The sequence below is a fragment of the Lemur catta genome, chromosome 10 (genome assembly GCF_020740605.2).
Source record: "Lemur catta isolate mLemCat1 chromosome 10, mLemCat1.pri, whole genome shotgun sequence".
In the NCBI taxonomy this organism is placed as follows: Eukaryota; Metazoa; Chordata; class Mammalia; order Primates; family Lemuridae; genus Lemur; species Lemur catta.
Genome location: NC_059137.1, coordinates 35050080 through 35062449, shown reverse-complemented (window position 1 = coordinate 35062449; position 12370 = coordinate 35050080). Strand labels below are relative to the sequence as shown.

At 39.3% G+C, this 12370-nt stretch overlaps 1 protein-coding gene across 5 annotated transcripts in view; it reads left to right on the top strand.

The window, feature by feature from the left end:
• Positions 1 to 12370, top strand: part of ZCCHC7 (zinc finger CCHC-type containing 7) — a 209982-nt gene extending 197612 nt beyond the window's left edge. For 3 of the 5 annotated variants that reach the window (XM_045562476.1, XM_045562477.1, XM_045562478.1), the window contains exons 8-9: positions 2006 to 2120; positions 4892 to 6174. In XM_045562476.1, coding sequence (XP_045418432.1) covers positions 2006 to 2120; positions 4892 to 5313 — 537 coding nt within the window. In that variant the 3' untranslated portion in view covers positions 5314 to 6174. Of the gene's footprint in view, positions 1 to 2005; positions 2121 to 4891; positions 6175 to 12349 lie in introns of those variants that run through there. The other 2 variants (XR_006737741.1, XM_045562479.1) reach the window with 2 other exon arrangements.

The window sequence follows — 12370 nt, the reverse complement described above, 5'->3', positions numbered from 1 at the left end:
ATTAAATAACTCTCTAGAAAAATATAAGTTAATGAAACTGACTCAAAAGAATAAATCAACTGAACCAGCACCGTTAAAGAAGTTGAATAAGCACTCAAAATTTTCTCCACTAAAATCTACCAGACTCGGATAGTTTTATAAGGCAGGTTTTACCAAACCTTTATTCAGAAACAGATAGTCCAAGGGAACATTCCCTAACTTACTTTGTGAAGCTGTTATAACCCACAGCCATTTCACAATACTTACAGAATGATGCCATTTTTATGAAGTCTGAAAACTCCAGACTTACACTATTGTTTATGGGAATATTCGTTAATATTAAGAGCATAAAAACATATGAGAATGGCAGACATCAACTTTATGACAGTGGTAACTTCTGGAAAAAGAAGGAGATGAATGAGAAATGGGAAGGAGTTACACAGAGGATTTGACGTATATCTGCAATGCTTTATTTCTTGGGAGAGAAAAATAGAAATCAATTAAGGTAAAATATTTTGATTGTATATGAGTGGTAAATACAGATGTTCTTTTTTTTTTTTTTTTTTTTTTTTTTGAGACAGAGTCTTGCTCTGTTGCCCGGGCTAGCGTGAGTGCCGTGGCGTCAGCCTAGCTCACAGCAACCTCAAACTCCTGGGCTTAAGCAATCCTACTGCCTCAGCCTCCCGAGTAGCTGGGACTACAGGCATGCGCCACCATGCCCGGCTAATTTTTTCTATATATATTTTTAGTTGGCCAGATCATTTCTTTCTATTTTTAGTAGAGACGGGGTCTCGCTCTTGCTCAGGCTGGTCTCGAACTCTTGACCTCGAGCGATCCACCCGTCTCGGCCTCCCAGAGTGTTAGGATTACAGGCATGAGCCACCGCGCCCGGCCTATATGTTCATTTTTTTATACTTAAGTGTACATTTAGAATGATTCATAGTCTTTCTAATTCTACAAATTAAGTACATAAGCATATGGCTACCAACTCAGTCAGATGTCTTAGAAGTACAAATCCAGTCTATAATGACAAAGTTATGATGAATCAGCTAAATTTTATTTGTCTGTTTCACATACTGTCTAAAAGATATTCTAATTCTTCTTCATTATGTAGCTAAGAAATACTGAACATTTGTAAATAAACTTTAGACAAGATGGCAGAAGGCAGAAATGGGAAAGTTCCAAAGGAAAGCCTTTCTCAAAGAAAGGATGTTTAAAACGTGGAGAATGGATATTTTTCAGATATCATGATAAACAAAAGCCTGCTATATGGGGAGCCGTTCAGGCCAAAGGATTTGGATTTGGGAAATAACCGGCTGTGGGGAGGCCAGAGTCATGAGGGTGGGGAGCTGCCCTAGGATAATGAGGGAGAGTAGTGATCTCAGCTTGGATAGGGTGGATGGGGAACAAGGAAAAGAGATATTTCCTTTGGAGTGTCTCAAAATTACCTAGGAATATTTTCAAACTAGACTTAACCCTCCACCACCCTATTCCCCACCATAATAATTACTACCCTTATAAGCAGTGAATGCTGAGTTAAAATAAGCTTGCAAACTGTTTGTGTCTAGAGAAGAGAATAAAGGGCTAAGAATTTACAGCCACATTTTGGGGATGGGAAGAAGAGCTGGGAGAAGCACTTGATGGAAGTCTTTTGGAAGAGACAGACAAGCAAAGGATTAATACTAACACAGGTCCAAATAAAATAAGCCCTCTAACAGAGGGGCAAGGTTGTTACTCAGACTAGGGGAAGAGTTTGACAGAGAAGACTGCAAAAAGATAAGAAGAGTTTCATAGATAAAGAAGTAAGGGAAGAAAACTCAAGCCTGAAAGAATAACATTATAAGCACAACAGGGTATAGGGCTAGGTGGGGCTCATCTCTAATTAACATGGTCCTTCCCACCACAGTCAATGCTAGGGAAAAAAAAGAATAAAAAAATTAAAAAATTAATATGATCCAGAATCTTGTAAAAAGGTTTTCTGAACAGCGTGACCTTGTGACATCATAATTTCAAATACAATTTGTAGGAATGTAAAGAGGAAATAGGATATGGCGTGTTTCTAAAATCTCCATTCGTCAACTACTATGATGACAAATATGAAATTCAAGAGAGAGAGAAGAGACTAAAACGAGAAATAAAAGGTATGTTACTAGACTTCTTGTTAGATCGCTTTTGCAGTACTTTCTAAATTTCTTTTTTTGTACTGTCTTTGCCTTTGGGGGTCATTGGTTAGCACAGAAAATATTTTTAATAATTACCATAGAAACTAGAACTTTCTTGATCTCCAGAAACCAAGCACCTACATCAGAAATCCTACATTGCATGTCTGAGGGGGGAAAAAAAGAGCAAGCTAGAGAAAGAAAAATGCTGTATTGTACTTTATTCGCAATAAACATTTTCTCACATAGTGATCGTTTTATTTATTTATTTTTAGTAGAGACAGCGGTCTCGCTCTTGCTCAGGCTGGTCTCAAACTCCTGACCTCGAGCGATCCTCCCGCCTCGGCCTCACAGAGTGCTAGGATTACAGGTGTGAGCTACCGCGCCTGGCCGATCATTTTAGAATATGTCCAGAAAATACTGCTATCCATCTACGTATGCAGAGTTTTTAAAGGCTCCTTTGATATTTTTCTGTTTGAGAAGGAATTACTTTTTCCTTTGGTATGTCTCTAGTATTCTTCAAGGAAAGAAGGGCTTTCCTGCTCAGTTAATTTTTTTTGAGACAGGGTCTTGCTCTGTTGCCCAGGCTGGAGTGCAAGTGGCACAATCATAGCTCACTGCAGCCTCAAAATCCTGGGCTCAGGATCCTCTTGCCTCAGCCTCCTGAGTGGCTGGGACTACAGGTATATGCCACCATACCTGGCTATTTTTTAATTTTTTGTAGAGACCAGTTCTCGCTGTGTTGCCCAGGCTGGTCTCTAACACCTGGCCTTAAGCATTCCTCTCACCTCAGCCTCCTAGGGTGCTGGGATTATAGGTATGAGCCACTGTGTCCAGCCCAATCATTTCTTATAGGCCACCATTGCAAGCAGAGCTCCATGTCCACAGCTACCTCTATGATTTCTGTATTCACTGTTGCTAACAAAGTTTTTTCTCACCAAATTAATATCATTTACATTTACTTTCTCTAACTCTGTTCTTTCTTATTGTATACTTCAACATGGTTTTCCAAATTACCTTTCTTGCTTTCAGGACAAAATAGTTCTATATTTTTTGAGTTGTTCTGTATATTGCTTTCTGGCTTTTTTGCCCTTTTTGTTATTTGTTTCTGAACTCTCTCTCAGTTCATGTTCCTTTCAAAATGAAGTTACTAATTCTGAAAAAAGTAGAGGAATTACTTCTCATAGTTCCTACATATTTTACACATTATATTTAATATAGAATTATCTCAACTATAGTTGTCCTTCAGTATTGGTTCCAGGATCCCTCTCATAGACCAAAATCCATGCATCTCAAGTCCTACAGTTGTCTCTGCAGAACTTGAGTATACAAAAAGTCAGCCACCCATATACATGGATTTCGCATCCTTCAAATGCTGTGGGGTTTTTTTTGTTTGTTTGTGTTTTTTTGTTTTGTTTTGTTTTGTTGAGACAGGTCTTACTCTGTTGCCCGGGCTAGAGTGCAGTGGCGTCATTGTAGCTCACTGCAACGTCAAGTTCCTAGGCTCAGACAATGCTCTTGCCTCAGCCTCCTGAGCAGCTGAGACTACAGGTGCACACCACCACGCCCAGCTAATTTTTCTGTTTTTTGTAGAGATGGGGTCTCGCTGTGTTGCTCAGGCTGGTCTCAAACTCCTCTCCTCAACTAGTCCTCCCGCCTCAGCCTCCCATTGTACTAGGATTACAGTCATGAACCACTGCGCCCAGCCTCAAATGCTATATTTTCAGTCTGCTTTCGGTTGAAAAAAATTCACATATAAGTAGACCTATGTAGTTCAAACCCATGTTGTTCAAGGGTCAGCTGTCTTGTGAAATTATAGTGCATGAGGATTGTGATTAGGCAGTTTAATTAGACCTACTTTTCTGTTTTTCCCAAGTTTTCCGTAACGAGTAGTTATAACTTTCATAATCAGAGAAAAAAGTTTGTTTTCCTTTTTAGCTGGCTATATTGACAACTCTGCAGCATAAATACACTTTTAAGTTCACTATGATCCATTGAAATTTTTATTTTATGCTAAAAGTTTTTATTGACCACTTCTTTACTCTTTCAAGATTCTGTTGACATGTTAGTTTTCATTCCTCACTGTAACCTCATCTCCCACCTACCCCTATCAGAATCACTACCATCAGAGATTCCTATTAAGTGAAGAATCCTGACAAAACATAACATCAGCTCTGGCACTGAAACCTCCAAAATGCATGTGCATGTACACACGCAAACACGCACTCTGCAAGTTCATGATCTATACTCTGGGAGAGTAATCTGGGCAGTTTGGCATCTACCTGTAAGTACTGTGGCCAGGCTTTAGAGAGTAATTGAAATGTCATATGAGACTGTCAAAGGGCCATTTTATACATCTTGCTTGGCTCTGTCTTCTAGGGCTGTCTTTTTATCACTAGAGAAACTTGAGTTGGTCAGATGTGACTTTTCATCACAAAGCTAAGATGATTACTGTTCTTTCTGGTCCTCATCTTCTTTGTTTAACCTAGTTAAACTATGTTGAGTAGAATAAATAACTATCATTGGGTTTCTGAATGTTTTCCGCTTTTAGCAATCAGGAATATAGAACTACAACCATTCAATTTTGAGTGACTGATTTTTTTTTTTTATCTTAGTAAGGGTTCTTTAGAATGTCATTGTTAACACATTTAAATGTCTAGCTTCCCTGTCTGCTAAGTTATTTACTGGCTTATGAAAGCTCAGCATGGACTGTCTTACTGATAAATATGCAAAAATACTTTTATATTTTCTAGTACTCCAGCGAAATGGGGATATTCCAATGTGTTACACGCTATCTTCTGTGGAAAGAGCACATGAGAGTCTCCCCCATCATAAGAGGAAGAGCCATGCCTTGTGGAAGAGTAGCAGGTGGCCTCAAGAAGATAAAGAAATGACGTACAGGAATAGAGACCATAAAAAGCACAGGAAAGTTGACAGACGTCGTGAGGTGGATGAGGATTTTCCCAGAGGCCCAAAAACTCACTTTCCTCCTGGCAGTATTAAAACCTGGAAGCCTCATAAGTCCTTTCACCATTCGTCGCATCACCACAAGTCAAGAGAAGACAAGCTTCCCAAAGAGGGCAAGCGGGGCAAGAAGAAGAAAAAAGAGAGATACTTGGAAGATGATGACAATGATAATTTATTTCTTATTAAGCAGAGGAAAAAAAAAATCTAAGCCGTACAACAGCCTCTGATTTGACTTTCCATTGTTCATTTGGTCTTCATGTTTATAGCATTCTGCCAGTATTTTTATTATTTATGATCAAACAAAGTGAAGTTTTGTTTTTTTAATTTCAGCCATACCTAGAGTTTTGGATAAAAACCATGGAGACTCAGTTCTCTATGTCCAACAGATTATTTGGTAAGAAAATAGATAAACTAGGACTTCTGTTCCAGTGTCACTTTTACTCAGAATCCTAGGGATAAGAAGAATTCATCTTTTCAAGAAAACTTTTTTAAAATACTTTGAAAAAAAAAATAAAAGCTTATCAAATGTAATTCATCCACAATGTGAGTATGAAAATTAAATCCTGCTAGAAAGAGAAATTAACACTAATAAGAAATTTTCAAGTCTTTTTCAGCATTTTTTTTAAAACATTGGAAAGGGCAATAGCTATAAATCTAAATCCAGCTTTTCTTGCTTCTGATGCTGTTGTCAGAATCCTTCTTTGGATAGAACACCCACAAACCATAAAAACAAAGGTATCACTGAAGCCCTGAAGAGGCAGGGAACTGGGCTTCAGCAGAATACAGATAAGGAATCCATCTAGTATAAACATCAGAAGACAAATTTCCTAAAACAAGTGAAACAGAGTCGTCAAAAATGTTAACATAATCACAGTGAAATAGTTTTTTTATTATTTTTACAGCTACATTTCAAGAAGACTCAGATCTATAGAGAAGAATATTACCCAAATTAAAACATTGTTTTGTTTTTGTGGATTTTTTAACTGCCACAAAGCTATATAGAATTTTTTGTACTTGTGAACCTTTTGTGCTTATCAAAGCCTAATGTTTGAATAAGAAAAATAAAATGTCTGAAATAGAGTAAATAAATGTGTCTGTTATGTAAAAAGACAGAGTTCAGGTGACAGAGGGCATAGCTGTGTTGGATAGGCAACTAAAGTTAAAACATCACCATAAACCGTAATAAAAAATGCCCATGTTGCCCAAGCACAAGCTCTCTGCCACAATAAAATAGTATGGAATCAGTTAAATAGGACAATTTTATAATGTTGGATTCTTAAATTTGTATTTTACTCTTTGGGAAGTAAGCAAACTGCTATACATCTAGTAGGACAAGCTCTCTCATTTTGGGTGGGGGGTAAGGAGAATTCTCTCCTCCCATGTCAGCTCTAATGTAAATTGTAGGTCTGCAATCTTTAGTCTGCCCTGTTGGTGCATAGATCTCAGCTAAGTTCATTGTATGTTGGTGTATGGCTTCCTAACATCCGCTACAGTTGTTTTGACTCTAAGGTAAGCAACCAGGGTTTTTCAACACCCAGCTAAAAGTGACAGCCATAAAAAAACAGCTTCATGAGAGTGGTAAACCTTGAGATAATTGGCATTATTCCTCAATAGGACTTGACAAACGTGGCTTATTGTCGATACTGTGTAGCAAGCACCGTTTCTGATCCTAGGGCATCTCCTCTCGGGGCAGAAGTGGGATTGCCATTCTTTAGGTTCTTTCATACATATAAGGTTGTTTGGAGGAAGAGAGACATAATTTTATTTTTCCCAAAAACTTTTTTTATTAGACATTTTGTTCAGATAGGAAAGGAGGCTGACCTCCTTCATCTGTGGCCATTAGGATGCAGTCTCTATTTCCTGCAGGAACACAGAGGAGCCTCTGCTCCATTTCCTCTCCATTTCCCTTGAGGCCCTGGCTCTTACACCAGGTATTCAGTTGAGGTTAGCCAGTCACTTAGTTTATTAACACATGAATTCTTTCCATACAAGAATGGAGAGTTCAAAATATACTAATATATAGATTCACCAGTTAATCAAATAAGACTTTACATGGATATAATACAAGAGAAGAAAAGCAAATGTCTAAAACAATACAGAGCCATATAGTTGCTAGGATTGAGAAGACTCTTTTACCTTTGGCCCCACTTTCATTTGAAGCAGCTTGAGTGGCTCCTTTCCTGGGCTCTGCTTGGTTCCTGTTTGGCACTCAGAATGGAATAAAGGGAAACCCGTCTCCCACTCTCTCAGTGGAAAGAAGCCTTGGGTTCATGGACCTTGCTATTTGCAGCACTTACTATTAGCTTTTTATTTTTATGTTATACAAGGATCACATACTCATTTTAAGGGGGAAAAAAGTTCAAAACATAAAAATACATGTATTCTTAAAAAAATCATTCATGATTCTTCCACCCAAAAATATGGTTAAAATTCTTAGAGTCTATCTTTTCAGACTTTTTTTCTATACCTGTGTATACATTGTTTTGTAACCAAATTATTTTTCTAATTGGGAAAATCTTCTAATTAAAATATGTCTGCATTTTTACATAATTTCCTATTATATGGCTATACCATAATTTAATAAGCTCCCTCCTGTTGAACATTTTGGTTTCTAATATTATTTAAACAAAAATCCTTCTACATCATATCTTCTCCATTTATTCAATTGTCATAAAATGCTATTTAGGGTCAAGGAGCATACGTGTATTTCATGAAAATTTTAGTATACATTACCAAATTATATTCCCCAAAAGTCAGATTTTCCTCCAGTTATTTATACATCCCTGGCAGTCTGTGAGTGTTCATCTCCCTGCTCCCACAATAGCAAGGAATATTGTCATTCCTTTTTCTCTCTGCTACTCTGGCAAAGAAACATTCGTTAGTGCTGCAGTGAAAAGATTGATGTGTAGACTATGTTTGTGTAAGGAGAGACAGGATTAGCAATATAGGAATAATCTGTTGGTAAAAGATTTGGAGAGAAGCTTCTTAAAAGAAACAACTGAAAATTCAAAGCAAGAGAGCCTTTTATTCTTTGTAGCCATCTTGATCCCCTGATCTTATCATGCTTTGCTTTCACAACAAAAAGAGGGGGGCTGCTGGCATCTAGTGAGTGGAGGCCAGAGATGTTGCTACACATCCTGCAATGCACGGAATAGATAACAACAAGAAATTATCTGGTCCAAATGTCTACAGTGCCAAGGTTGAGAGAGCCTTATTGAAACCCCGACCCATTTCTCACAAGGAATTCTGTTCACTGGGAGGGAGTGCAGATTGCCTTCCACATCTGACGGGATGTACCCTTGTCATACAAGGCTTAGCGTTTCATCATACAGCTGGTGTTTGAGAGATTGGTTGGGCATGTCCCCTTCATCTGAAATAAGGAACACTGGTTCCATGGCATGAATATCTGTAGACCGTTTGGACCACTTTGTGGAGGGACAGGGCCACTGGAGACTCAGCCAACTGAGGGGAATTAATAGTCTAACTAGGAATCATGGGATACAAACTCCAAGACACCATGCTAGGGTGTGAGTACTGTCAAGGTAAATCCAGAATTGCGCTGTGAGAACAAAGGGAGGCCGCTAGTTGGGGGAGGAAAGAGTTGGAGATGAGTGAGACATGATTGGAAAAGAATTGCATTACGTTGTAGAACCCATCACCAGGACCCCAGTTCAACAGACCCTTAAGTCTTACAGTCGGACTTTGCATTTCAAATAGGCGCCAACTTTTGAAAGACATGATGTATTATGCAGCCATGAAAAGAATCACATGATGATGCTGGTTGGTGTGTGATTTGGGCCAAAAGGTGCATGATTGCTCTCTCCAGAGAACTTGAGTTTCTGGTTCTTTTAATGCATACAATGGATGTTGTACATACCCATTCCTAACAATTGTGAAATAAATCAGTTCTTAAAGTGATTTACTAGGCAATGATTTCCAAGAAAATCCAGTGAAGGAGTGGGGAAGTGAGATAGGGAAAAGAAGAGGAGGAAGCCAAGCTGGATGCTTTATCGAGTCAAGTCCCATAGAGGGGGATTTTCAGACTCACAGGGAGCACTAGAGACAGCTTAGGCCACTTTGATCAGGAACTAGAGTGTGTGTGTGTGTGTGTGTGTGTGTTTTAATTAGTCACTTTTTAGAAACTGCCCCTGAGAGCCTTTTCCAGGCAACCCTGGCTCTTTATACACCCTGGCAAATTGGGTTTGGGCAGTTGAGAGTAGCCCCCCAACAGAGGACAGGGATATGAATGAAACAAACACTAACACCATCTGCCACAGCCATAATCTCAGACCAGTTCCCATAAAAGGATACATTGGCAATCTTACACCAATGTATTTTTTTAAATGATGATTTTTTTTAAGACTGGTCAAGTGAAGCAGTGGGAGTGGAAAAGGAACAAAGGAATCTGTAACTGGTTGTGATTAATTAATTGTAAACACCACTGCACTCGGACCAACCTGAAATGATTTTTGAATGCAGAAAAATACCACTTTATTTTGTTATATTGTATGTAATCATTTTCTCAAGAGTTGTCAACTTAAGGTACCCATGTATGATAGTGCAACATGGGGTTCAGAATATCAAATTTATTGCAGCATTTATCACAGTCATCAAAAGTAGTTCAGAGAGTTTCCACTTCCAGCCACAATTGGAATAATTGGGAACATATTTACTCCCCTCCTGAAACAACGTAAAAAAAATGAAACCATTTTCAAGACATTGATTATCAGAGAAGGAGGCACAGTGAACTTTGGAAGATGGCAAACAAGTGAGGTATGCCCTCTGATGGCTCCAACTGACTACTTGGAGATTATCGCAATTAAAAAGTAAGGATGGGGGAACCCAGGAAGAGCCAGTGGGCTCCCTGAGTTGAAACAGAACTGGGAGTCTGGCAAAGCAAAAGTGGCTACACTTTGTGGGTCAGAATAGCAGAGAGGAGAGAGCAGCGTGGACAGAGAACGCCGACACCTACAGAGGGTTCCCCTAGAGTCTTCAGCTGAATACTGATCAGTATCCATGTGTGAGGAAACCACCTGAAAGGATTAAAGAAAACTATTTTTGGAGTTCACACAAAGCCAAAAATAGCTCTGTTCTCTCCAATCAGAGTGGAAAACCTCTTAGTTACAGGGTTTTGTACTAGGTTACTCAGAAAAGGGTTTTGCCTCAGTAATGAGGAAAAATTAGCTCAAGTCTAAACTCTTTCCTGGCTCTGCCTGACACTTAAAAGCAAGATCTGAAAATCAAGTTGTTTCCAAATCATAAATTCCAAGAACAAAGCTCAAAAATATTTGTGGGAATATAAAAATATTCAGCACTCAATAAGGTAAAATTCACTGTGGAATACTATTAAAAATGCAAATTAATCTATAGTGATAGCAGATCAGTGGTTTCTGGGGTGGAGATCACGAAGGGGCACAGAACCATGGGGTGATGAACACAGTTGTCCCTTGGTATCCTGGGAGAACTGGTTCTGGGACCCACTGTGGATACCAAAAGGCACAGATCCAAAATCGGAGGATGCTCAAGCCCCTGATACAAGATGGTGTGGTATTTGCATGTAACAACACACATCCTCCTGTATACTATCTAATACAATATAAATGCTGTGTAAATAGTTTGCTATTTTTTTATTTGTATTTTTTATAACTTTGAAAAATAGTTTAGATCTGTAGTTGGTTGAGTCTGGATGCAGACCCCTCGGATAGGGAGGGCCAACTACATGTTCATTATGTTGATTGTGGTAATGATTTCATAGGTATGTACATATTAATACACCCAAAAAAGTCTAGTTTTACATAGGTAATCTACTGGAAACATTTTAATGTTTTTTCACTGAATGGGGAATATTCTTAAAAAACTGAGTGAGGTCAAGGCTCAGTAGTCCACAGGCCATGTTCAGTTCTGTTTTCTGCTTTGCCCATGTGGGGCCAAGAAGAAGACTGTGGTCACAAGGCAAGTATCCAGCAGTAGGGGCCTGGGGGAGGTGGCTCGCTGGCCTCTCAGGCGAAAGCAGTGGGACCTTTATCCTAAGAGGCCTGCTGGTGATAACTGTGTACACCAGCATTTGGGAACCGTGGCCCACAGCCTGAAGTCTAACTTCTGACCTAGAATTCAAAGCCTTTCTAGCTTCATCTTCTGCAGTTATTCACTCTTCTTTCTCTGTCCCTTTCACCCTGTTCCCCTGGCTGAATGACTAGTCCCTGGACCGGTGATGCCTTTTCCCATGCTGACGCCTCTTCCCAGAATAAATGCAGTTCCACTTTTGTGACCACTCTCAGACAACATTAATCCTTCCCTCTTTGGTATTCCTATTGCCATTTGAGTGATTTATTCAACAAACATTTGCCACAGACTTTCTTTGTGCCAGGTAGTATTCTTGCTTGAGGTTGACTTTATGAAATATGAAGAAATCTCAAGCCTCAGGAACTAACAAGCAGTTGAGGAGACACAGAAAGCACTACTTTGTCTCAGAGGTGACGAGTGCAGTGAGAGGCATGGGTATGACGGTAACACCAAGGAAGCGTGACTGGTCCTGCCAGGTAGTTAAGGGAGACTGGGCAGGACGTTCCAATGGGTCTTCTGGGTCTTCATAATAGAATAAAAGTTTTCCAGGTTAATGAAAGGGGAAGAGCCACTCTAAGAGAAGGAGCCATGTGTGTAAAGGCATGGAGCTGCGAAACGGCAAGGATGCGTTGGTATCCTGGGACTACTGTAAGGAATTACCACGAACAGGATGGCTGAAAACTGAAATTTGTTCTCTCATAGTTCTGGAGGCCAGAAGTCCAAAATCAAGGTGTCCGCAGGGTTGGTTTCTCACTGCTGTGAGAGAGAACTCATTCCATGCCTCTCTTCCAGCTTCTGATTGGCAATCCTTGGCATCTCTTGGCTTGTAGATTTGGCTTGTATAACTCCAATCTCTGCCTCCATCTTCACATAGTATTCTCCTCTGTCTCTGTGTCTTGGTTTGTATGGCCAACCCTAAATTCAGGATAATTTTAACCCAAGATCCTTAATTAATTACATCTCAAAAACTCCATTTCCAAATAAGGTCATGTTCACAGGTGCCAGGGTTAAGACTTGGACGTATCTTTTTGTGGACCATTATTCAGCCCACTGCCTACCCCAAGAACTGTAAGAAGAATTGCTTTACCAAGTTGCATTTTGTTTTTATTCCAAGCTTTTACTGTTTGATGCAGCCTTCCATATGTTATTTTTCTCTGTTTGACTTTACTTTTTTTTTTTAGAGACATTCTCGCTCTGTTGCC